Below are 27,155 nucleotides of genomic sequence, written 5' to 3'. Positions count from 1 at the left end.
TGTTAATACGAGAAAACCATCGGTGCTTTCACTCTTTCATCACTTTTTTGCGTGTGTGCGTGTGTCAGCTGTGTGTGGCGCCTAGATTTCTCTCTTTGATTTCATTTTACGCCAGCCCACCAGCCACAGTGTCAAGTTGAAGAGGAGCTACATTGGTTTTGAGCCGCCTCTAGTATCTCATAGGTGTAAGCCAACTTGACAACCAGGCCTCCCATCACACAGAATGCAGATTTGGAGCCTCGACACCATGGTGAGTACCTCCTTCATTACACCGTCTAATTTGTTCATTAAAACAATCACTTCTGCTATGCCCTCCTTTAACACCTTTCGCTGCCCTTGAATAGTGCATAGAAGGCAATTAAAGGGTTGGCCCAGGGATAAGGAGGGAAAAGGGTTTAACAGATTTTCGATCAAAAAATTGAGTGTCAATTAACTAATTTATTTATTTCTCTATTCTCCTGTATAAATATTCATGATTTGGAGATCTTTTCACTATTCCAAGCCGTGAATTAGTTTGTTTTGCTGTAGGATATTTTATTTATTTATTTGATCCCCTTTTTAGTTAGTCCAAATTGCTCCACTTTCTTTATCACAAAGTTTCGAATTTTCATTGTCAAGGCAGTTGAATATTTGCGGATGGAACAAAAAATCTTTTGCTCCCCTTTATTCTACCCCATTACTTTAGAGAGCTAATCACTTTCTGGTTAGGAAATTTTTTCACAGGATAATTTGATATTTTCACACTCTTTTTGTTTTAATCTAGGCCTTAGAAAAACAAAAAACTCTTGGTATTGGTTAATAGACAAAAAAATGTCTGTTTTGGTTGTATGAAAAACCTTAAGTTGCCATCTTTTCACGTTATAGATTAAAAGAGAACCAAAAAAGAAATGATTTTCCTTTTTGCCTCATATTTGGGCATTAGAAGGGGGGATGGTCATTTGAACCACGGACACTCCTTCATTCCTTTTGTCAACGAGGAGTGTGGGTTGGGTATGCCAATTTTGGTGCCGCTAAAAGTTGAGGCTGGTCAACTCCTTCATCTCCCCTGCCTCCTCATATATCACCATTAGGAATGGGTAGATGAATTTGAAAAAGCATTTTTGATTCTATATTTTAGGGGACCACTACTTCAAAGGTACGTACCTGTGGACAGTATTTCTTTCTTAAAAATGAAAAGTTTTGTACTCTTTTTACACCTATTGCTTTTAAAAGTTGGGCAGCTATTTGCATCCCAGTTTGGTAGGGGGCCTCATACAATGAGGCGAGAAGCAATTACTTGCTCATAAAAATGCATTAAAGTGCCTTCTAGCACAACACTAAGTGGTAATTTCGCTCTTCGCATCGGTCATATCTGTGTGCTTTTTATCATCTTTGTGTGAATTTATAAGGCTCGGCGTTGCCCATTCTCAGTGGTATTCAGGCAGTGAGTGGCACACTCGTGGCACTTGCAGAATGGTAGCCTGAAAGTGAAGCTCCGGAGCCTTACTGGCGATTGGTCAGGCTGACCGAGGTCATGCCACCACTCAAATTCAAGCTAGGCCTATTGACTCGCAAAAGCGGAATGAATTTGGATTGAATTTTACTATATTTATGCAAGAAAAGAGTTCTTTATCATCATCAGAAGTAACCTATTAAAATGTATGGATGGTAGCTGTGAATGCCTCCTTTTAGGTGATGGTCAGTACCACGACAAGTCAAACAGCAAATAAGGCAAGTTTTACTAAAAATAAGAATAAAATAATGAATTTGTATTAAATTTTGGTAAATCCTTTTTTATTTCCTTATAAGATTCCAGTCGGAAAGTCCACAGCACTAACGTCGCCTGTAAAGTTCCCACAACTGACACTTACTTTTAAATGAAGGGGGTGACTATAGCTGCCAAAATATCACTTTTCTTTTCTTCTTTTAGAAAACTATGTCAGCAAAAACAACATCCTTATTGCAACAGGTAATAATTCTTCCTTACGCTTTCACTTAATGTGGGTTAAATTACCTTAAGTTGCCGAAAGAAAAGCACTGACTGAATATTTCCTTGTAGACAGAGGGGACTTATGCCAGAACAGCCTCTCCGCCTCGCAGTAGAAATCAAGGATGTCAGGTAAGGTGCCTTGGAAATAATCACTCCTGATCCAGCACGTCTGTGAAAATCTGTTTCTATGATCTTGTTATCCACTATTCCAGGTGCAGGACTTCGCTTACACGGGCGGAGCATGTACAGTAAGGCCTTTTCGGTGAAATAAACCCTTTAATTTTGTTTTCTTTAATGTCAAATATAAAAAAGTTAATTTTAAATTTCAGGCCGTCGGACGATGCACGAAGGAGGAGTTAATAGAAGAGGTATTTCCTTGTTTACAAAAAGATCGGTGCCTTGGGTCGCCTTTCTTCACTTTTACTCAGATGTACAGATTTTAAGTAAAAACATGAGCGAAAACCATCTCGCTGGATTATTGTTTGGATACCATTCATCCAGTCATTCCCGGCACATAGGCTTCATTCACCAGTCTGTTTGCAATCAAAGAGGTTTGTTATTTTGCCCTAGTTGGCCTCGACTAAATCCCACGATGGACAAGGCAGATTGTCAAACGAATTGACGAGACCGGGTCTCCTGGTAACTGCTACCTTTGTATTTTGCAGCAAAATCTTACGCTCTTTGTTTAAACACGCCGGCCTGCTATTGCCCACTTGCTTTTTCTCCACCAAACCTTATTAGATTTAATTTTCCATTTTCCTTTATTTTTAGGTCTCATATAAGCCCCTTGATGAAGTGGATATGGTGTGTTGATGTTCTTTAGCATACCTACAATCGCCTAGCTTATTCCATCACATAGTCATAGGGCTGATCACCCATTGGGTGACTCAAGGTCATCTACTCGTTATTCTGATTGGTTCTCGTGCATGGATGATTCAACAGAACAATTATTTCCATCATTAAATTATTTATTTATTTAACTTATAAAATCAATCTGCTGAGGAAAAAAGATTAAGCGTGAGTTTCTTAGTTTTTTGCGCAGAAGCAAATTTAGGACAAAATATTATAGGCTTAATGAAAAAATTTGCAGCGCAGTTTTTTTAAAAGAAACATCTCTTATTTTGTAATAATTACACTTTGCATGACCTAAGATAGGACCACTAGCAAGAACGTTAATTTTCACTAAAATCTTGATTTTAGGCGTTGGGGCGCGGTTTAAGACGTGAACAGATGCAGCAGGTATTGTTATGCTATCTTATGCTTAACTTTTGCCACTTTTCTCTGGAAAATCAAATTATCTAAAACTTCGGCGCATTTAAGTCTTTTGACAAAAGACTTTGTAGCTTGATTGTTTGCGTTCCATTGAGTAGTTTGTTCCCTATCTGTGACACCATATCGAAAAAGATCAGCTGTAATTTGGAAGCTTCTTCGAGAACTTTATATACTAAACAAGCGAAAGTCCTATTAATAAAATCTTTTTCATAAGTAGTCATGAAAGTAGGTAGGCCCTGACAAATATAGATAGGTGCTTTCATCTTCTCTCCTCAGTAATAATTTTGGATGGTTGGGGTTTTACGGCCTCTGCATCATCACGAAAGACACTACACAAAAATGGCGGCTGGACAGATAAATTTTCTATTTTTTGCAAGATGTGGAATAAATACGACCTTGATGGTCACCATTCTGCAAGAAGTTTATCTTCTGCTTTTTTTCCAACTTGAACAGACAAACAAAATCACTCCAAACTTACCCAAACCTAGGAAAACAATTAACCATTTGTTTTTCTACACTATAATGGATTATTTGGACACTTGCTTTCACCTTTGTAGGCATCAAAACACTCCGGTGGCAAGCAACAGGTTCGGCAAAGATGACACTTTTAGTCGACTTGGATTTCATTTCCCATTAGCTCCCTCTACGAAATTCCCTCTCCCCCTCTCTGATAAATCCCATTTTTTCCCTTGACAGATGGTCGAATATGCCTCCACAATACATGAAACCCACACACTTGTGAGTTCAGGCAGTCGTTTATTCGAAAAATACTTTGACACCTCGTGGTTCAGGGTTAAACGGTTTTTTCTGACAGACTAGCGATCAAAATAGGGAACCAGCTCAGAAGGGCACAGAGGTAATTTTAGTTTTTCTTCCTTTGCATTACAATCATGCCTCAAAAACCTCGCGCTTTATTCAAACTTTAAAGCATAGAACGAGCGACATTTGGTTCGTAAAAGTATTTGTGGAATCGTATAGCTTAATTCAGTAATTCCAGAGAAAAGCTGTCGCTATTTGCTTATCCACTCTGTTTAACCCTGCATTCAAGGATTTGTCTTTTTTAAATTAAAAGGGTCTTATTTTTATCAATTTTACTGTCAATCAGTTACACTATTCCCCGGTCAGGGAGAAAACTTAGGCAGGTGATATTTCTTTACAGGTCGCTTAAATGATTTGAGTAGTAGAAAGGGAATAGTATTTAGTTTCGAAGTTAAACCTTTTGCACCTTTGGATTATGGATTTGTGGGTGCCAGAACACCAATGATGCATCAAATTTGGTCAAGAATGCCCAAACTGCTCTCCTCAATAATTGCCAACCTTCGTCCGCGAAGGTAGTTAAACAAGGCCGTTATGCATGTTCAAAGAGCTCAATTCCTTCTACTTTATCTACCGAATCGCATTAAGGCCCATGCAATAACATGGAGTTACATTTCATGAGGCAAACTGGGCCCTGTCTGAGGTCGTGATAGGCCAAAGTGGCAATGGAAGGACACACAACTTACCAGGGGTCAAAGGAGCTGAGAGGCTGTTAGCATGGCCCGAAGCCCATGCCGCGGAGCCTGAAGCGTTTGCGCAGGCAAACACACCCCAAAACAAAGAATTAAACCACTGGGTTTTCTCATTTTAAGGTCAAAAGCTAGACGATTTGCCATTCAAATCTTTAACTGCCCACGCCTCAACAGTCCCTAGATGCTTTAACCGATGTCATATGCCATTTTGCTTCATTTTTTAGTTCAAAACTTTATTTCCCTCTATTTTTTCAGATATTTTTAAGTAAATTTTGCCATCAAATGTTAATGATAAAGGCGTCTATTTAAGTAGCATTTCAACTTCTTCAGCTATAATATGGCCCCTTTGCTGCCCACTGCCGTGATCTTTACATGCAATCTTCCTTTTCAGATCAGTGGAAAAAGGACTCAGAATGAAAAGAATGTCAAAGTAATTCTTCGCAACAATTTGCTTTTCGTTTCAGCATCATTAATCGGCTTGGAAAAAGAGTAATCTGTGCTTTGTGCCTTTTCCTACTTATAGCCATCTTCCCGAATTCAGGTAATTTTGTTCCACATAAATATAGCGCTTGATTAAACTTTTGTTTGTAAAACCAACCACCTTTCTTCCATTTTTTTGTTGAGGCAATTTCAACTATTGTTATTTACAAATCGAACGTCAAGTGAAGTAGCTGAATGTTTTGCTTTTGTTCACCTTTAGTTGGTACAAGCGATAACAACAAACAGGGTTAGTTTTGAAATCCACGTGTCCTTTTTTGAAGTGTTAAAACTGGAAAAATGAGATCTTTGTTTTAAAAAGTGGGATTCGACAGCTTAAATCGACAAACCAAAGGCGTAAGATGAAAGCCCCCTTGATGGGAGATTTTAGCTTAGGAAGGAGAGTCAGCCACAGGTGTGTCCCTCCTCCAAAGAAGATGAAAAAAACCAGTCTTGTCTGATGCTTTGAATTTAAGGCATTTGCAAAACCCACAGTGTCAGGGAGATCGGGGCAAAACCAGAGCGCCCCAGCCCAAGAATTCTACTTTTTCTCATGAGATGTAGGCTGTCAAAAGTCCCTGACCTACTCAGCTGCTGCTCAAAGAAAATTTATGCGAGACGTTGTCTTCACGCCGAGACCATTCTCTATCCCTTTCATCTCTTTTAAATCAGCCTCTTCGCTTGTAACACTCGATTTGATGTCACCGCTTGCCAAAGTCACAAGTCGTGCTTTGGCGACGCCGGGCTGGGGCGAAAAGTACTTTCAAATTATTTGACGAGTTATGCTTCTATTGGGGCTGTGGAGAGCTCTAAGTCTTTTCCACAGTTGTACTAAGGCTCGCTGGTACGAAGGATGCACGAATGTTACAGTAAAACTGGCTGGAAGGCTATCGACACCACCAGCGAGGGGAGCTACATCCCGTGAACGCTGAAGGGCCCGCGCCGCTAGGCATCCAGTTAAACAAGCCACCAAATCAATATAGTGTAGTCCAGTATTTTGAACTATTCCTTTTTACGCCATTAACGGTGACATTTCTTAATTTAATCATCGAAAGCATTACCCGATTCCTTTTTCTGCATCATCATTTTGGTAGTTAAAACATCTTTTAAATCCCTAACTGAAAAAAAATATTTACTGAGGTTGAATTAAGCCTAACATTTTCTTCTCTTAGAGAGCCTCCTTCACTCAGAAGAAATCCGTTCGTGAAGAAGTTGTAAGGAGCGCCTTAAAATTTATTTCTTTTTTCACCAACGCCTGTGCTTATTTGTCATTTTACTTGGTGTGACACCCAATGACGAGAGGATAGTAATTACCAAGGCACGTGTCAACTTTTAAAGCCCTTCAAGGTGCCAGGTTCGGTGACTCCAGTAGGACACTCAGATTGCCGCTACACTAAGCTTGTGATGTTAAGCATGTGTAAACAGGCTTAACTCAAGTTTATGCAGGGCCTTGAGTCTTTCCTGAAGTGGAAGGAAAACTTTATGCTAGCATAGAATATGTGTTGCCAACGCACGCAAAGCCTTGGAGAGGAGACTAGTATAGCACAGAGTCCACTCTGCCCAGCGGAAGCATAACCACAGAGCCTTGTTTGTGGAACTAAAATGAAGAGCCAAACAAGCAATAGAAGTGCTATTTTCATTCAAGAGCGAGACATGTGGGGTGCTTACTCGCTGGTTAGAGAGAATTAAGCTCTTAGATTTGTCGGAGGCAATGCTAAGTGAATTGGAGAGCGGCATTGAACTTGGCTCATTGGTTATTGCCTCTGCGATCCATCACTTTGTTTCCTTTCAATTCTTTAGGCATTCGCGCCATCTAATGACACACAGCAGGTCAGTCAAGAGGGAATTTAAAATGGAGTCTACTTTTCGCTATCCATCTGCCGCATTGCAGAGTACTTGAAGAGACCGCGTTCATATGATATACACCTCTATTTTAGACAGCCACAGTTGTTGAAAGCCAAACCAATGTAAGTTGCGATGGTTTTTCTATGCCTTCTATTCCGCTATGCAATCACGGTCTCTTTCACTGCTTCCTAGGCAACTCGGCACGCCCCAAATCCAGATGCTTTAAGAAATGTAACTTGTCACATGACTTACTTGTCTATGTCTGAATTCCCTCTAAACATGCATGCTGCGTTCGTTTAAACTTTGCAATTGCACAGAGCTAAAAACTGCTCCACTTTGTTCTCAGGTCTGCATTTATTAAAGAGGCATTGGTTTCATGACTTTTTTTATGGGGATAAAGCCAGACACAACTTTATTTTGTAGGTTAATGATAGTTATGATCCGGAACAAACGCAAGAAAAGGTAAACTTGAATGGTTTATTCATATTTAACATTAATTTATAAAAGTAAAAGTCGGTTTTCATTTTATGTGGTTTAAGAATGAGCTCTGTTTTCTTTTATTACCTTCACTTCTGTTTCAACTTCTTTCACGTACGATAGGTTGGAATAAGTGGCTTAGTTTGTAGGCCTGGTTTTGTTTGATTGTATCGAAGTTCAAGTTTCTAGGGCACTTGTGAGAGGCCTTACTGAAATTCTTTGCTCCAGCCTTTACAAAACATATATTATGAAGACGAAAACTCCTGAAAAAAGCACTTGAGAAGTTTTTCCTTACTTGTAGATAGCCCAACGAAAATTGCTTGTTGGACTTTTCAAAAAGGTAGCAACAATCAGCCGTCCTTTGCATCTCAGATCATGACGTAAAAATTACTTCATTTCTAAAAATTAGTTACAAGCCTGGGATCTATGATCTCAATCCTTTTTGTTTAAGAGGTAGCCACAAGAGTTGTTTATTCTGTCATGCTTTTTGTGCCGAAGTATGCAAAGATGTACGTGGCTTGCAAGCAAATTGTAAAGTCACTCCCCCATCTTGCTCCAAATTTTGTGCCCACCCTTGCGGATGGTAATTGGCTGGTAGACAATTGGCTAAATACCCAAATTGCTATTGTTGTCTACCTTAGGGAACCAAGCGTACAGCAAACGCTGAGACCAGCAAAAAAGTGAATTGTCTTATTACTTTCGTACCTTTTGCATTTGAGTTTATCTTTTTCCTGGACTGGTATGGCGTCGTCTAAAAAATATATTTGGTATGCATTTTGCCTGCTGGACCACGTTTCCAAGCAATGTAAGCAATCCGTTTTAAATGTGACCTTAAGTGAACACAAATTAGTTAAGGTATTATCTGGCAATTTGGTACCGTGAAATAGCTCAATATTTACTTCTTTAAGTACGGAAGAATCAATCAGCGGCTTATGTGCCTAATTTCTAGTCCAATACTAAACACCTATTCACCTCATCTCGACTTCCCCTGAATTTGTTTACGTATTACGCCACGAATACTCTGGAATAAGCTGGTTTAACCAGATTTGCCTTTGGCTGCACAATATCGAAACCTCAGCCAAGGTGGAAAAACAAAAAAAATGTGTTTTAATTTACTTTTCGCATTTGCGCAGAAATTATTGTACACGTTCTAATAATATACGTGTTTAATAGTTGTTCTAAAAAATAACATTTTAATTAAACTATAGTTATGCAAAAACAATATATTCTTTGAAGAATCCGAATGTTTAAATCCTAGCTGGTTCTTTAATGAAGAATTTAAGTCTATTTTCCTCTTAGAGCACTTTTCCTATTTGTTTCATTCGTTTTAAAGACACCTGTCTAATACAAGCCTAATCAAAATACTATTTTTACCATACGCCCGATTGTAAGATGTGCGATGGAAAATATCTTACACTCGAATGTTGTGTTTTAATTCCCCACAGGAGTCTGCCTCTGATGGAGATCAGACTGTTGTAGGTGCACCAACTGAAATAAAAATTTATTTTAACAACTTCCTTACGCCAGCATGGTTTTTTTAGCAGAGCAAAACCATTTACCCCTTTCATTTGTAGGCAGTTGGATTTTCGAACATAATACAGGACCTGGCCAGCGTAAATTTATATGTATTTAAATTATGCTTTTAGTAATTAACATGTTAGCTAGCCGAGGATCTAATTCGCGGTGCAAAATGATGACATCTTGCTCTTTTAGGCGCCTCAATATTCAGCAAGCGTAGAAAGCCATAAAAGTGTAAGTTTTTGTAACATTAATAGAGTTTTGAACGCACACTACCAGACCCTACTAAATTTACACCACGAAACCCAGAAGTCATGATTCTCTAGTTGGTATTTTAAATGATCTATAGTTTGCCACAGTTTGGCTATCATCCTAGTATGCTTTATTTTTCCTGTGGTATGTTAATCAAATACACATTCTTCAAAAATTTTGGGCAAGTTACCAAGCATCTAATAAAGAAGGAAGCAAAATGGTAGACAGGAACTGGTCTTCTTCTACTTAATATTTGCGTAGGATTGAACCTGTTAATTTTAAATGGTTTTGTTATTACTTTTTAGCCTGCCGGTCGTTCCTTGACCAAAGTAAGCCGTATAATTTTAAGAATTGATAGTGGTGGACTATGCGGTAGCTCTAACTTTGCACAGTTCACTTTATTAAGCTTAAAGAAAACTTTCCAAAAAAATAATTAGTTTACATTACCTATATCATCCTGGTTCCCTTGAGACTAACCTCGAATGGCCTTACTATTTGTTTAAAGTTGTCAGAACCTTTTGTCCCAATTTCTGCTTGATATTTGACGAATTCAAGTTGAGAGTAGAGGAACTATCCTCAAAGAAAACTACAAACCACTGTTTGCTTTGCTATTTAGCTTTTTCAATCTGTAAGTGGATTGATGTGTAGGGCACCCGTGCTCTAATTCTAACCATGGTACCTCTTCTGACTGAAGGTATCTACCTTTGTCCCAAATAAGTAATAGTTTCGTTTTAATCAAGTACGAATGACCAAATTTGGTAGTCATATAGTGCATATAGGTTGTTTTGTGTTTAACTAAAGAAACATGAAATAATGGCAAGTTTTCTCTTTTGTAGTTCAAAATTAAGACAGCAACAATTTTCAAATACCTAGGCTGTGTATCCCTTTTCATTTACAAGTCAAGTCCGATTACTAAAAGGGCGAATGGTGTGTTTTTGATAGTAATTAATTCATTACTTTATAGAAAATTATTGTGCTCCTCTTTACTGGAGTAATTCATTTCTGCACATCAGTGGCAAACTTGCAACACAAAAACAGTTTTCTAAATTTACGGAGAAGTTAGGTGCACTGTCATTTTGTGAGTTTTGTTCTGTTTTGTTTCTAGAAGTTGGCCACAGACGAGAACCATGGACGCGACAAGGAAACAAAGGTATGCTTTACCAACCTAGCAAAGTATCTGGATTAATGGCAAAAATATCTGACAACAGATGAAAACACCTCTTATATTTTTCAACTTTTTCCTATTTGTTTCCCTTGTAGAAGATTCAACTCTTATCAACAAAGGAAGGCTCCGGAGGGGTAAGCCACCTTTTTCCCCTATTTTACATTCGTCTACAAACCGGGAGTTTCAAAAATTTAACCTAATATCTTTCCTTAGTGTAAGCATTACCCGTTTCGGCTTTGCTTTCTGCATATACTAGGACCGAAAGTGGGTTTATCTTTCCCGAGCCCTTCCTTAAATTTTACGTTTTCTCTAAATATCTTACAATTAAACGGTTCTTATTTTCATCCTTGATTCTCACTTCTAATCCCAGATTGAGCACAATGTCTTCCAAGCATTCCTTATTTAGTAAAGATATGGATAGTCAGACCGAAAGAAAAGCATTTTATTACAAATATAGAGGAATCAAAGCAGGTGAAGCGCTAAACTTAAGACCATTATTCTGGGCATTATGCCGAGAATATGTTCCAAGTACGCATTTTTTTTCGGAGCTATTCATTTGTTCCAGTTGATTTCGCTCTTTAATCATCCCTCACCCGTTCAGCTAATATAAAGTAAATTACTGGAGTTTTGTCCTTCGTCATCATTGCAGTTGGTTGGCTTAATTGCAAACGAAACAATTGAAAGTCACACGATTGTAATGTCAACCCATCTACTCACTCTCTTGTGAATCACTTACAACGGCACTTTTGTTTTCTTCATTTGTCGATGCCTCATTTATGATAGAATCAGTACTTACATTGTAAATCTTTTCACCATTTCCATTTCTAGGAGGCTGGGAATCCATCCACAAAGGAAGCCCCCACAAAGGTAAGCGATGCAAGTAACTACTCACCCTCGTCATCATTGCCATCCGCAAATATCCATCGTGTCTAGCGCATTCGAGGTCGCCATTAGTCCTCAGGACGTCTTACGGCTACTTCCAAGCTAGTCTAATAGTTAAGTCACTGTGAGCTTGGCCACTTTTTTTTCAGACTCATTCTTAGTCTCCCTTTTTCTCCACCACATGAGACGATTTGCATTCCTCCGATACGACTAATAAAGCTGCCTTGTCTTATCTTGCCTTGTGTTAGGAGACTCAACGAGCGAGCAGAGGCGGGGGCTTTGGAAAGATTAACTCTTATTTGGCTACTCTTCATGATGCATGTTGTCTTGTCACCCTGGGACAACAATTAATTATTTGTATTATGTGTTGGCATTGAATGAAGTGATGTTTTGTGTCAGCTGCAGTCAGAGGATTCAGTACTCGTAGTGACCTTGAATCCACCCAATGGCGACCTCATGGCTCTATTCTGCATCTGAAATTGAAAGGCTTGATTTCTCACCGTCTATCATGATTTATACCACACCTCCTCGGTATCTGTAATATTTCCACCGAATTTTGTTGGCCAACTTTGGATAGCTAAATAGGTGTTTAGGGCGGTAGTGGACATATTCTAGATAGCCGTTAAAATAAATGAAGGGTGCCTCTTCAACTTTCATTTTACAGCTATTTGGTCGTACTACTTTAACCACCAACACGCCTCAAGTGAGTTAATCACGGTTATTTCCTTCTCCGCTGAAGCATCTAAAAAGATAATAACAACAACTCTAGCAACATTCGTTCTTCATTTCAACCTTTACTTCTTCTTCTTGCTGAAAAATGAACAGCCTGCTGAACTTAAAACGGTTGGTTTAAACTATCCCTTTTCTTCACTTGAATCCCTATCTACTTTGTTCCTCACTTTCCACCTGTTTTCTATTAATTAAGGCATTGCAGACTGTGGCGAGTTCCTCCACCGCAGTGGAAAGCAATACTACTGTGAGTTTCACCTATTTTCCTATTACCTGTCTTTGGGTGTCATCGCTCTTTTTCTTTAATACACTGAAAGCGCTGCTATTTTCCATCCCCCACTTTTGTTTACTCTCCTCTCTAGTCAAGTCAGTGATCACTTGATTCTTGTTTCTTTATATTTCTCTTCTGCCTCTGTTGGATGTTGTTTGGTTGAGGATTCGTTGGGTCTTGATTAGTCGAATAATTGGTGGAAGAAAAGTTTTGCGGTAGATAGGAGACTAGTTTTCTTTCGAAAAATTAGTAAAAATGCTTCCAGACACTTAAAGAGTGCCAAGGTAGTCCCTCTAGTGAGGTCATACTACTACTTGGTGAATTGGACCTTCTGGTTCTGGTCGCTTCACTCTAGCCTCTTTCCTACTAAAGACTATTGTTTGCGTTTAAATACAGTCACATTAGTAGAATCTCTTTCTTTTCCACCCACTCCTGATTTCCTGCTGCTGACTACTGAGCTTCCTAAGGAGGCGGGACCTGGGGTGTGTGTGGAAGATATAACTTCCAGCCCTTTTACACCGCTGATTTACACGCCTTCTTCCTTAGCCGACTGTAGCAGGTCACTAACAGGATACCTTCCTTTTCTTTTGTGGGCAACACAGGAAAGCAGCGCCAATGTGAGCTTTTGACCATTCACACCTTAGTTTAGATGCTACTTTAGGCGATTGTTTTCCCTTCTCTCAATAATTCCCGTCTTACTTATCAGGAGGCGCAAAACACCTCCAAGAAGGGCCTTGGAAGGGTAGGCAATGAACCTTTATCCCTTCAAATTTGTTTTTAACTTTTACTTGTAAAATGCGCCACCACTTTTATAGTTCTCATGGGTTTTAACTTTTAAGTTTTCACAGATATAGCTGTTATAGAGCGGGCGATGAATATTCATGTTTGCTTCAGCTTGACACATTGCTAAGGCATTACAATCCAACCTTCAGAACTAATTGACATTAAGAAGGACAAGGGGAGAGCATAAGTGGGCGAATGCTTAGACTGGTAGATGAGTGGGTGAATATTTACATACAAACTGGAGGATAAGATCTGTGGTAGAACTTTCCATCACCGCGAAGACAGCCTCATCAGATATACTGCTTTCTTTCCTTTCTTTTATAGTTATTTAACCGTACGGGTCAATCGACCAGTGCCTTTGGTGTAAGTAATCTCAGCTACAATCCTGTTGTATCACCATCACAAAGCGGTTAGCATAAACGTTTTCCGCTCCCCCTCCTTACAGGCAGCCAGGCGTCCGATGAACCGAAGCAAAGTATGTCGTAAAGGCCTTCCTTCCTTTGCATTTCATTTACCCAACCATGAAGATAAACATGATCGAATTTTTCTATCTGACAGTAATCTAGTGGTGTGACGCTCATTTTTTGATTTAGACTATTGACTACTCTCTCACAACAACAGAAAGCACCAGTAATGTAAGTTATGACCGGTCACTTTGACCCTCCACTCCTCTCCCCTTGAATAGTCTTGTGAATGCTCTTCCATGTAATAAATGATCTTTCCATCTACTGTTAATCTTTCAGTCCTAGTTTTGACATCTTTTCCTGCATTTTTATCTAATTTGAAGACAACTCCAAGGACTCAGGACTCGACTACAAAGGAGGGCTCTTCAACGGTTAGCAATCAATAAATTTAGCCTTTCGGCTATGCTCTTCCTACTAAGTGTTGACCTGACCTTGACCTCTCCGACGTTTCCGCCCTCATGATCTACTTTATCAGCCGAAGTATTCGCTGTAGTTTGGACACCGGGTGTCCCTTTTGTACTAAGCTCCGTCCCAACTGGAACTTTGTGTTGATAATAGCGATAACTTGTCTTTTCGGTCTCTCTTCGAGATCACTTTTTCCTTCCAGTGACTATGAAACAGAGATGAGCGTTGGATGCCGCTTTCATTGTGCGTAGTTGTAATTAGAAAGACAGGAAAAAGGCGAGGTGGACTAATTAATGGTGGAAGCAGGATGGATGGTAGAAAGAGACAAATAATTGGCCTATCTGTTGTAGGACTGGGGAAGATATGTTAATATGTAGTTGATAGCGTTGACAAGCTCTTTCCATCAAACATGGTTAAACATAGGCGCAATGTTAGTTGAGAAGACATTACTACTTTCAGTGTTATTTAACTTGTTTACCTTCCCTTATGTGCCTTTGCCTTTCCGGCTCACGCAACATTGTTGGGTGTTTCTTTTGTAGACAGTTGAATACAGTCTTACCACAACAGAAAACAGTACCAAGGTGGGTTTGTTGCACATGGACACCTTTTCCACGCCTTATGATGTCATCTCTCTATTTTCTCTTGACATCACTGTTTGAACCTTATCTCTCACTCTCTAATGCTTTACCTCTCTCTTTATCACAGGACGCTCCTAAAAGAAAGGTAGGCAACTCAATTACTCGGTGGAATGTCGGCTTCTTTTAGCCTAGAAACAACTTCATACCTTCCCTTCTTTAACTGTTCCATTTACTAATCCCTGACCTAGGTTTAAAGAGTCACCTAGGTTCGACTAACCCCATCTATTACGTTTCTGAAGCGACTGGATCTGATTCTTTAAAAGGGTGATATGGGTATGAGTAAAATAATGGAATACAGACGAAGAAGAGGCAGTGTGTTGAGCAGTTAGAAAAGAGACTCTCTTGAAGTGTCTCTCTCCACTGTAGTTGTTCGCTCAGTCCAAGACCATTGATGTAAGTGTTTTGAACTCCTTGGATTCTTTGACGTTCAATAAATTATCTCTGCCCATCAGCATTCACGATTTCATCCAGATGTTGAAATTCAGGGAAAAAATCATCCAATATTGTTCTGCTGAAGAGCTTTGAATCTCAGAAATCGATCTATTTATCCACCCATTCGAATCCATCCATTTATCTAAAGCTTAATCTAGCACCCATCCTACTGCCATCCCATCAAGGCACCTCTTTCCATTCGTAAGAATTTAATTGTCAGTTGCCTGAATTTTTAATTTTGCAGGAACCTGGAACCACCACTAAGAAGGAAGGTCGCACAAAAGTAGGCAATTTAATCAACAAGAGGAATAACTTCTTTTATTTTCCCCCTCCATAATCACTTTCAAGCTCAAATAACAACTACGTCCTCTTTAATAACTTGGAAATTTATGAGGCTATAAATTTTGCGTTCTCATACCTTTTAAAATGACAAAAACAAACAATCTACGCGTTTGACAACTGTCTGCCGGAACGGAGTTTCAATAACTTGTTCAAGGGCAATTCATAATTACTCCACCTACCTCGTCCCATTCATTATGCTTTTCTTTTTACTTCTAAATGCAAAGTGATGGGAGGAGAGAGGGAAAAAGTAGGTCAAGATTGACAGACAGATAATGGGTAGCTTTAAGGAAGGAATCGAGATAAGCATTCAAGAATTGAATCCATGCGTCTGGATTTGTAGACATGATCTTTTTGAGTAGTTTGCCCCTTATTTTGTAGTTATTCGGTCGCATCGGTCAGTCCAGCATCGCTTCTACCGTAAGTCAATCGCAGTCCCTCTTACCAATGTCCCAAATGTTAACATTAAACCTGATAAATGCATCGCTCGCCTCAGTAAACATTGGTTATCACCACCGTGCCATGTGCCACATTCTAGTTGCGAACGTCTGTGTACACAGGCAAGCAACAATACATAGACGGAGATGCAGTAGTTCCTTGATCTTAAACGATCCTCCTTAGCATTCATCCAGTCCACTTGCTGTGCGGCTGATACAGACGGTATCGTGCTCCACCACAACAATGGCAGTTCCACTCAGTTGGTAGTTCCATGCCTTCCGATTCCGATTTACACGAGCAATCTCCTTCGATCCCTGATGTGGAAATATTCTTTTAATTGGGGACTCTGCTCCACCAACCGTTCCACAGGATTAGGATACGATTATACCCAATCCTTTGCCCCATTGTGAATAGACTTAACTCTGTTCCCCTAGTTCAATTTTTTAATCAAATAAGTTCAAATACCAACCAAGAATGCATGTTAGACAGTCACAATGAGAGAAATAGAACTAACTTGGGAACAAGTTTCATTTTCATTGGAAGAAGTCCGACAAAACTGGTCAAATTTTTCTATATATTCCATATTCTACCGTAAAAGCATATGTTGTCGTCGGGTCGTAATTTTAATGTTCTTATTCAGGCACCTAGAGTCTCCAGCACTCAGAATCGAGTGAGATAGAAGGCCTTTTTGGCTTTGCGATAGGAGCAGCAGCAACTGCTAAATAAACTTCATTTGTCTGCAGGATGTGGAAGGTCACACCACTACATCCACCGTCGAAAGTCACACTGACGTAAGTTACGCATTCTCGATCATTCACGCCATTTCCTAAATGAGACTGCCTGAACATATTCCAACATTCGCACTTCATCCATTTTCAAGTGGTCTGCCTTTATTGGTAATGCATGTCGTTCCTCACCACCATTGCATTTCTAAAAGGTTCAGAATCCACCTAAGAAGGAGGTCCTCACGAAAGTAAGCAATGAGATGTCAAATACATTGTCACCTATTGCCAGCATTCACGATTTCATCGTTTACGGTGTCCAATGTCAGAATGAACTTTCATGCATGATTGTAATAATAGAAACCGTATGGGCATCGGAGAGAATGACACAGCCATCTATCTATCCATCCCAAAGCCTAGCATGCATCCCATATCCGCGCATCAATTCATCCATCTATCTACATTTGGCTTTCTATCATCTACCAGCCCATCATTCCATCGTGCGCCTCTTTCTTCATAGCACTTCAATTGTCACTTGTGTGATCTTTTAAATTTTGTAAGAATCTGGAATTACCTGTAAGAAGGAAGGTCGTACAAAGGTAGGCAATTTGATTAACGACTGACTTCTGCCTTCGAACCTCCATCAAATAGGAAAATACAAATTTATTTTTGCGTATTTTATGATAGATTCCAAATATCGTTTTCGGCCTCTTCTTTGCCTCAAAAATTTATGTGCCCATGGAGTTGTCGTTCCAGTGCCTTTTTATAAGCGACAACTGTCTGTCCACGATGAAGTTAGAATTCCTTATTTGAAGTCAATTCATAATGTGCGTGTCAGCATCCTCCCATTTATTCGGCTTCTTGTTTCACCTCCAAGTGATAAGTAATGGAGGGAGAGAGAGAGGGGAAAATTTAGGCGAGATCGTTAAGCAGACAATGGGCAGCCTTAAGAAGGAGAAGTGTTTTAATGTTCAAGAATTTGAAACTCGCATCCAGCGTGGTGGGTTCGGTGTCCCAAAGTGAGTTACCTCCACTTGTGCAGTTATTCGGTCGCGTTAGCCAACCCTCCAACGCCCCAACGGTAAGTCAACCGAATTCCATCTCGTCGTACTGTAGAATCAACTTTGTTGACCGCAATGTCAACAAAAAACCTGACAAATGTGTGGTCTGAAATAGAAAGACGTAGTTATTACCACCAATCACCGTGGCATTTTTCCAATTGTTAGTGTTCGAGCGCAAATCCTTGACCTTACACTTTCCTCCTTTCCATTCATCTCGCCCAATTGCTGTGCAGCTGTTGTAGGCGGTAGTGCACACCATCACAACAGCGTAGAGGTGCAACAGTAACGGTTCTGTTCGGTCACTAGTTCCATGCATACCATTGGCCATGTTGTGCAGATGGCTTAGTGAGCCTCTCTACCACGCATTGGTATTGTCTTAAATTACATCACTGTCTTTCAAATGCCACGACTGTGAAAAAGTAGGCAAACGTCAACTGCAATATTTGAAGCCTCTGCCAGGTTGACGGTTTCGCAGATTTAGGACAGGGTTAAAACTTACCGTTGACTCCAGTCGTAAACAGACTTAGTCATGATTTATCCATCCGATCATTCTGTTCAAAAGTGGTTAAATACTGACCATTGTTGTGCTATGGATAGACGTAAGACTACGAATGAGACCATTAATCATCAACAAATTCGTCTCTTGGGGTAGTTCTACGACATTAGTCGGATTTTTGTGGCATATCATATACTACTGAAATAAGCCATAATTCTTTACTAAATTTTATGATTAATGATCTTGTTCAGGTGCCCGCTGTTTCTGGCGCTCAGCATCAAGTGAGTTGAAAAGGTTTCTTCTAATTCTACCGTAAACGCACCGACAAATCCTAATTTTCCTTATTTGTCTGCAGACGATGGAAAGCCACACCACCGCAGTCACAGTCGAAGGTCACACCAACGTGAGTCGAGCTTTTACAATCATCCACGATACTGCACGAATGTGAACATCTGCATGTCATCGAATATTCACACCTCATCCATTTTCGGGCAGTCTTCCTTTCCCATTAACGTATCCACCTCTCCATCCATCCTAGACCTATTCATCATTCCTGCATCCATCTAATCATTTTGCTCATCCACTTTGTGTCCATACATCCATCTATCTATCTGGTTCGCATCCATCTATCCATCCATCCACTAACCCAGCTCGACTTCAATCTTGCTCTCAATTATCTATCACCCTATCATCCCATGGAGGCACCTTCTTCTATCCTCGGAATTTCAAATAACAATTACCTTATCTTTTGCATATTGTAGGAGCCTCAAACTACGTCTATGAAGGCAGGCTGCACAAAAGTAGGCTGTTCGGTTGGCAGTTAACTTTTGTCTTTGCATCGTTATTCAAGGGCCTGGGCAAAATTTTATTTGACATCTATCAGTCTACAATAGCATTGCGGTTTCCATGTTCAAGAGCAACTAATGATTACCTTGCTTACCTCATTCTATTCTACTTAGTCAGCAATTCAATTATTTCGAAGTACTAAATATTGGAGTGAGAGAGCAAATAAGGGCAGGCGAGACTGCTGGTTCTTTGGCGGGGGCTAAAAGGACGCGGAAGAGATCGACCTTCAAGTATTGCATTCATGTGTCAAGTTTGGTTGGGACGATCTCCTCTAGTAGCTTACCTCTTATTTTGTAGTTATTTGGTCGCATTGGTCAATCCCCCATCACTTCTACTGTAAGTAAATTGCATTCCTTCTCCCCAATGTCCCTAATGTCTACATTAAACCTGACACGTCCATCACTCACATCAGTTGGCATTGGTTATCATCAGTTTTCCATGCTGCACTTTTCATTTGGGGACGTTTGAGCACACTGGAAAGTAGCAGCATATAGGCCGAGATGGAGCAGTTTCCTGATCTTAAACTATTTCTCCTATCATTCATCTTGACCGCTTGCTGTGCGTCTGTTATAGCCTGTAACGCACTCCTCCAGAATAACGTAGATCCACAACAATGGCAGTTCCATTCAGTTGGTAGTTCCGTGCTTCCCGATTCCGATTTCCACATGCGATCCCCTTCGATTACTGAATTAGAAAGACCCTTTTTTGGAGGTTATGCCAGATCATTAATTGTGAAGATTACAGATAACACTGAAACTTATCCTCTTCTCCATAGTCATTTGTCACCGCCCTGTTTTTTGTCGAATTTCTTAATCAAAAAGTTTAAGTACTGACCAAAAAGGCATGATGAAGAGGTGAAACGAGGAGAAGAGCACTGGCTGTAAACAAATTCTCCCACTCGAACTAGTTTGAGATGGTTCGTGTACTACTTAAAATGGCACAAATCTTCATCGGATTCTAATTGTAATGTTCTTTTTCAGGTACCCGGAGCCTCTGGCACTCAAAATCAGGTAAGTTGAATAGGTTTTTAACAACTCTGCTTTAAATCCACCAACAACCCCCTAATTCCCTCATTCGTCTATAGGCGGCGGGAAGTCACATCTCTACGACCACAGTCGAAAGTCACACCGATGTGAGTTATGGATTTCAGCTATCAAGCGTTCACGCTTCATCCATTTTCAAACAGCCTTCTATTCCCATTAACGTATCTCCTTTTTTCACCTCCTTTCTATTTCTAGGGGGCTCAGGACCCATCCAAAAAGGAAGCCCTCACAAAGGTAAGTAATAGGATGTTCCATCAACTGCCTTTCATTGCCGTTATTTATAGTTACATTCCGGTGTCAAATATCAGAATGAGCTTTGGTGCATTACTGTACTAATGGTGACCTTGTAAATATCGGCGGGAACGGCCCAGGGATCCATCTCTGTCTAGGTTTCGTTCGCCTGCTGTAAAACTGGTCTTCGTGCGTTGAATGTCAACTGGAAATTAGCAGGCGAGACTGATAGACAGATAATGGGTAGCTTTAAGGAAGGGGAAGAAATTGACCTTTAGGAAATTTACCCTCGCGTCAGATTTAGTTAGATGATTTGTCCAAGTAGCTTGTCTCTTGTTTTGCGGTTGTTCGGTCGTATTGGGCAATCCTCCAGCACCTCTACCGTAAGTCAGTTGCATTCCTTACTTGCCCAATGCCGACACCGAAAGTGACAAATCTGTCACTCGGATCAGTAGGCACTTGTTATTACCACGTTCTTTGTGACACCTTTCCGTTTATGGACGTCTGAGTGCACTGACGATCAGTAAACCGTAAGCCGAGATTCAGCAGTTTCTTGACCTTGAGCGATTCTCCTTACCATTCATCTCGTCCACCTACTGTATGGTTCTCGTGGACGACAGCGTACTCCATCACAATGAAAAGCCACAAAATTGCGCCTTCGCCTTTCGTCCAAAAAGCCGTGCAGAAGTCCTTGTGGACCGCTTTATAATGTAACATTATTATCTTAAAGAACATCACGTTCAGGCTAAGGCGTCACGTTCCGGAAAAGTAGGCAACCGGCAAAGATAATTACTTGTATCTCCGTTCAACCTACATCTGAACGAGCATACCCAAAAAATGTCTGTTGGACTTGTCCATTCACTCTGGCCCATTTACAGTGCCTTTGATCTCCCTGAGCACAATTTCGTGCTATTTAAATTCGATTCCTAAGCCAGAAAGGTCCTATTCGTCGGAGATTGCTAGATTGACTGCCCTACAGTTTCAGAATAGAATTGAATCTTACTCCCTGCTCCATCTTTAATTGACTTCGCCCTGATTTACCCATCCAATCTTCTAGTCAAATAAGATTAAACACTGAGCAGAAAGGAGGAGAGCTTCATCTGCCAAAAATTTTTTTTCTGGAGTAGTTTGGCAAAAACGGTTGAATTTATAGGCTGTCACATACAGCTGAAATAAGTTATATGTTTTCATTGGGTTCTATTTTTAATGCTCTTGTTCAGGCGCTTGGGGTCTCTGGTTATCGACATCAAGTCTGCCGTCAACACACCCACAAACCCTAACTCCCCTCATCTATTTACAGGCAGTGGAAAGTCACACTGCAACAACCACAGCTGAAGGTCACACCAACGTGAGCTATGCCTTTTGAGTTATTCAAGAGATTTGGCAAATGAAATCTGCTTTCCATTTAGTACTCATTACCCATCTGCTTGCGAGTAGTCTTTATTCCTCGTTAATACAACTTGGTTCTCGCCTCCATCCCCATTTCTAGGGGGCTCAGAATCCCTCCAAAACGAAGCCTTTATAAAAGTACACGACACAATTAAATATTATTTTTAATCATCATTGGTATACGCAAACGTTTTACGATGGTTCTACCTCCCCCCCTTACCGTAATTGTTTACTCCATTGTGCTCAGTGCATGGGGCACTCCATTTGTCTTCATGACATCTTGAAGTTACCCTTAAGCTGGTATACTAGTCGTGACACCGTGAGTTGGACGAGCCCCTTCAGTCACCTTCTTCGTTGTCCTTCTTCTCCACATGTAAAATACTAGCACTAAATGCGATACTTTCTATTCCTCTGATACAACAAACCCTAGCCACCTTGTCTTTTCTTGTATTAGGAGACTCAGCGAACTACCAGAAACGAGGGCCTTGGGAAGGTAAACTCTTGATCGGTTACTCCTCATGATGCATAGTGTCTTGTCATTGTGGAACAGCAGATGGTTCTTGTGGGATGCAGTGGCATTTTGTGTACTCACTCTGCCCTTAAATTGCCTTTTTTGTGATTTCATCAAATGAAGTTCGAAAGGTTTGTGTCTCTTTATACAGCAGTACTTTTCCCCCACTTCTTTAATCCCAAGGACACGACGGTCACCGTGTTCACTAAGGGTTCCACCTGGCGCACCAATTCTGGCATTTTTGGATATTACCTTACACTACTTTATTTCATCATTCCTCCAAACTCATCGGCTTCATGACCGCCATCCCATTCAACATTCCTTAATGTATTTCCACAGCATTACCTCCATGTGTCCTACTGCTCTTACCCATTAGAATCTTAGCATCAGAAATGCTTCATGTGTGCCTCCATGAGGCATTATCAGACTTCTGCGACAAAAATAATATTTTCGTTGGAAAATGCCACAAAATTCACTGATTGATCTGCTTTAGTTTTCAGTTTCTGGTCAATATATTGAGTACTTAAGTAAAACTGTGACAGCTGACTTACCAAAAGTTGGAAGAGTCACTTTGACTGAGTAGAAACCACACTTTTCATTGACATAGGTTTATGTTAGACCTATTCCGGCACTTAATTATTCTTTAGAAAGCTTCGACATGAAAAGACTTGACGGTCCGGCTATTTCGCGGACAATTTGCTTCACTTTATTATCAGTGCCAATTTGGCCATCCTAGCATGTTTCCATCGTTTCGATACTCGTTTTCATTCCATCATTAAATTATGTATCATGACCCAGCTACGGGTAGCGATGCCATCCAGGAAAGCAAAACCTCTTCATCAAAGTGCTCCTTCAGGTCATTGTGGCTAGTCAACACCTCTGTGTCTATCCGAAGTTAAAATTTGTGTGAGTACCTTGCAGTCTCAAACGGTCGGACATGAATTCACTCAACCTTACAATGGATAGATTCGTCTCGTCCTATTTTATGGTTAATTCCCAGACTCTGATATTTTTACCGCCAGCTAAATGCAGACAGAAGTAACTACCAGGTGGGTACATGGAACGAACCCGTCACTGTCAAATTTGGGGCCTTCTTGAAAACGTTTAACCCACCCTTCTGCCTTGCCCATGAGTGGTTGAGAGGGAGGCTGTTGCCATACAGACCGTGCTTAAAGTCTTCCCTGAATGTGAGCAGACATCCACAAATTCTGTGTTATCATTACAGAGTAGTGGCACTACCTGCCGCTTGAACTTGATTTACTCCGCCCGAATAAAACTGACCTAAAAATAACCCCCTTGACTGAGAGTTATGTGACACACTTGCCATCCACTTCGATGAGTAGCTTTGTCATGATGACATGCTCTTTTGTGAGTATGACTCTCCAAGTCCCGATTTGAATGGAGTTTGCAGCTTACTTACTTTAATTATATTTATTCTTACAGTTATTTAGTCGCACTGGTCATTCTACCATCCCCGCTGCTGTAAGTTATCTGCATCTGCCTTTCGGCAACACCGATGATGTAAAATAGTCCTCCGGCTCTTCATCCCCATCATTCACATCCACATTCAAACATAATATATTGAAGGATATCTGAGCGCTTCGGTGTTTAGTGATTTAACATTTCACTAGCCAAGAAAACATTCTTCTTTAATGTATCTTGCAACTTATTTCGCTGATAAGTAGATAATGTTCAGCAGCGTAATAAGGGGTGTTTGTTCCGTGCTTTGCAGGCAACGGGAAATGCTTCTGTTACTACTACCTCTACAACTGTGGAAAGTCACACAAAAGTGAGTTTTACATACCCTGTAAATAATTAATCACCCTCGCCACACGACCTGTGCAAGTTTTTAGTGTCAAGTTTACAAGATCAAGACTATCCCTCAAACAGCTTCCGTACTTAGTTTCGCGTTAGTGCAAATGAAGCACTTCAGCTTAAATGAACGGGTTTTCATAGATGGTACAGCGTCTTTCGAGTCTAGACCTGTCATGCACTACTGATTGTGTGCTTAGCCTTTAATTCTGCCGAGCTCCAAGCCAGAGTACTCAGGACGACAAATACTTCAACTGGGAGTGCTACTTATGGGTCCGTAATTGCTGACAGATTGCTGGAAGCCCTGCGGCAGTTTCATTCTTGCTTATCCATGGTAGTTCGATTTTTTGACACAGGAAACCCGATAGGTGGATTGAATTCCTGGAAAATCGGATGAATAATTTCTGGTGCTGCAGACGTTACCAACAGATCCTCAGGATATTAGTACGAAGTCCCACTAAAGTTAATCATTTAAACCACTGATTTTCACTTATTCATCTCACTGGCTTCATCCAGGTTTGTTTGGTCCACGTCCATTATTATTTTTATGCGGAAGACTAAAAGGTGAATATGCCTATGGACAAATGTGTATTGGGGCTGGCGAGCGATCAGGTGGAAGAAGCTGAAGCTACTTGTCCATTAAAAACTAGAGGAAGAAAGCAAACACCCATGCGGGTTCAAGCTAACGCTCGGTAGATGTGGAAGTTAGATACCACCGATTGTTAAGGAGCTTGGATTCTGCTCTCGGGTTGCCGCTTCTAATAAGCAGTGGGATGGAGACACAATGAGGGTGTTCCTATTGTCGACATGCATGAAAAAGCTGAGAGAAAGGGGTATGCACACGTGCCCGCTCACCGGCTTCTGATTTTACGCCGTAGACACGATGGATCCCATTCTCTAGTGCTTCTGGTGTTTTGATTGGCCTTGACCAAACTTAAGTCTATTTTAACTTGATATTTGCCAGTCGGCCACTGTAAAATGTTTGAGAATCAGGAAGGAAAGAGGCGACTTCTAAAACGACGAAATGGAACCACCTCCTGAGACCAAAGCATTCGCGATGTTCGACAATATCTAGATTACCTCAAAAGGCCAACATTTGTCTACGTTAAAGACTGGAGTTAAAAGTGGAACTCGTCATTTAATTCTTTAAGGCACCTAAGCATATTACTGAAGAGCATCATTTAAGTAAAGGCAATGAGAAGGATCATTACTAATGCAGGCCAGCAGTGAAAGTGACGACACTTGAAATTATTTTATCCACACTTTTGCAGACAGCTACCCCACTTGGCCAACTCACAAGCTCCTCTGGTGTAAGTTTCCTTTTTTCATCATTAGCCCAAATACTGGTTTTTTTACGTCGACTCCTTTCCTCCCTCTGGTAAACGGCCTCAGGATGTCAATTGCTCACCAGTTCAAAGGTAATGGCCAATTTTTTCATTGCCTTATACATTTTTTATTCCTTTTCAGTTGGTTTCCTACTCCGCATCAACTGACACCCAACGCTCACGCAATAAGGATAACTTAGCAAAGGTAACCCCCATTTCTGCTTCCCATCACTCTGTTTTTTTGTGTGACTAACTCTACAATCTGCTTCACACTTTGCTGCTTCAAAGTTTACAGTAAAACCTTGTTCCATTGGGCAGGGTAATTAATGACTCCAACAAACTTGCTCCATAACATTACTTTCCATTTGTAGTTTTTCCAAAGACGCGTTAACGCAAAGGTGGGCGAAATCTCCGATTAAGAATCATTTGTTCAGCCAAATAGCAATTGAATTTTATGGGAAAAGTAAAATAGTAAAACTTACCTTCTTTTCCAGACAACAGAAAGCGCCAACTAAGAAGCCGATGTGGTGAGGGCATAAAAGAGAAGCTCATTGTTACCGTGAAGCTAAAATATTCTAGGATTATTACTTTAATTTCCACAATACATCCAATACTTTAAAATCACTGCCATATTTATGAACTGGTTCATCTTAAGCACTTTCATTTTTTGAAGACGGAAAAAACTCAAGCCGACCTGTTTGAATACAGCAGAGTTCTTTCATCCCAACGCTTCTTCTTTTACCTGATTCTCATTAATCTGTTTATCCACTTATAAAAAAAATGATTTTCTGGACAATTACCGTTATCTCGAAAATTCCACGGTTTTTTGGGTCAATGATAAAAGCGAGTGCATTGCTCATGCTGAAGCGCATGCTCTTTAAAAATTCTAGTTTTTATTGTAAAACATCCTTAATAACAGATTATGACGGGAATATCCATTGTAAATCAATTACACCACCGGCCGGGAGGTTTTGCTTAATTGAACAGCAACTTAATGCAGTGAAATATGCTTAACTTCTGGTAGTGATGAACATATTCAAAAGGAATTCGGGAAGGGGCACCCAAGGCACTGCTGCATTGCTGTGGTAACTAGTAATAAGGTGCTCGTGGAAGACTTCAACAATTTATGTGATAGACAGGTGGAGCGATACTTCACACTGCAGTCTACTGACACCACAAAAGCATCCATTCACAAAAACTCATGAGATGTGAGCTACTGGACGCGATTAATTAACACACTTAAAGCACGTGTAAAAAGAAATTATGTACACTAGAAATGAAACTGCTTTGGTGTCTCGTGTTTACTTCGGTTGCTATGGAAAATACAAACACGAAAAAAATGTTATCTTCCTGATAATTCCAGCTAAGCATCATGGTTTAAGCCCAATCGAAATTGAATCCTAACACACGAAATCGGGACGCATATCTCTAAAACAGAAGAGTCGTTGGAAACAATTAAAATCCAGTCATATTAGGACTTATTTGAACCATTGCATGTATGCATATATGTAAAAAGAGAACAGCTTTTTTGATTGAAGTCGCGCCAGCGCTGCAAACGTTAAAGGATGTGGCAGTGTGCATCATGAAATAACTTGTAACACAAATTACTCCCGAACCAATCAAAATAAAGGAAAGCACTCACAAGTCCGCTGGGTTCAGAGGAATGTGCCTGATAAAAACTCGCTATTCAGTAACAAGAGCTGAAGCAAAGTAAAAGAAGATTAAGCTACTTTATAGAGATTAGGAATTTGAGGACGGTATGTGCAAGATTCAAAAAGCTTCAGGATAATAAGCAGGAAGTATTTTATAACAGAAGATACCACGACCAACAAAAAAAAGCAAATCAGCCCAGATT

At 40.3% G+C, this 27,155-nt stretch overlaps 1 protein-coding gene across 1 annotated transcript; it reads left to right on the top strand. All coding sequences in view use genetic code 11, as the record gives it.

The window, feature by feature from the left end:
• Positions 1-223: 223 nt before the first annotated feature.
• Positions 224-26,075, top strand: EGR_05686 (hypothetical protein; the record flags this gene model as incomplete). The annotated part of the gene is made up of 52 exons (XM_024494935.1): positions 224-250; positions 1,672-1,714; positions 1,789-1,829; positions 1,910-1,948; positions 2,039-2,098; positions 2,182-2,217; positions 2,299-2,337; positions 2,540-2,608; positions 2,741-2,773; positions 3,170-3,208; positions 3,799-3,828; positions 3,938-3,979; positions 4,056-4,097; positions 6,399-6,440; positions 7,027-7,056; positions 7,164-7,193; positions 7,264-7,302; positions 7,495-7,533; positions 7,850-7,888; positions 8,994-9,023; positions 9,123-9,161; positions 9,262-9,300; positions 9,624-9,647; positions 10,424-10,468; positions 10,579-10,617; positions 11,312-11,350; positions 12,030-12,068; positions 12,291-12,341; positions 13,072-13,107; positions 13,473-13,511; positions 13,594-13,623; positions 13,742-13,783; positions 13,936-13,983; positions 14,557-14,598; positions 15,022-15,048; positions 15,332-15,370; positions 15,808-15,846; positions 16,608-16,655; positions 18,395-18,424; positions 18,499-18,546; positions 18,905-18,943; positions 19,287-19,325; positions 19,970-19,999; positions 20,074-20,121; positions 20,228-20,266; positions 21,564-21,611; positions 22,107-22,145; positions 23,607-23,645; positions 23,896-23,952; positions 25,247-25,285; positions 25,443-25,505; positions 25,974-26,075. 52 exons carry the CDS (start codon positions 224-226, stop codon positions 26,073-26,075), a joined length of 2,154 nt encoding a protein of 717 aa, XP_024350631.1.
• Between the last annotated feature and the right edge of the window lie 1,080 nt (positions 26,076-27,155).

Source organism: Echinococcus granulosus (assembly GCF_000524195.1).
Source record: "Echinococcus granulosus chromosome Unknown EG_S00044, whole genome shotgun sequence".
In the NCBI taxonomy this organism is placed as follows: domain Eukaryota; kingdom Metazoa; phylum Platyhelminthes; class Cestoda; order Cyclophyllidea; family Taeniidae; genus Echinococcus; species Echinococcus granulosus.
The sequence above is the reverse complement of the archived record's forward strand: the minus strand, read 5'-3'. Positions and strand labels throughout refer to the sequence as shown.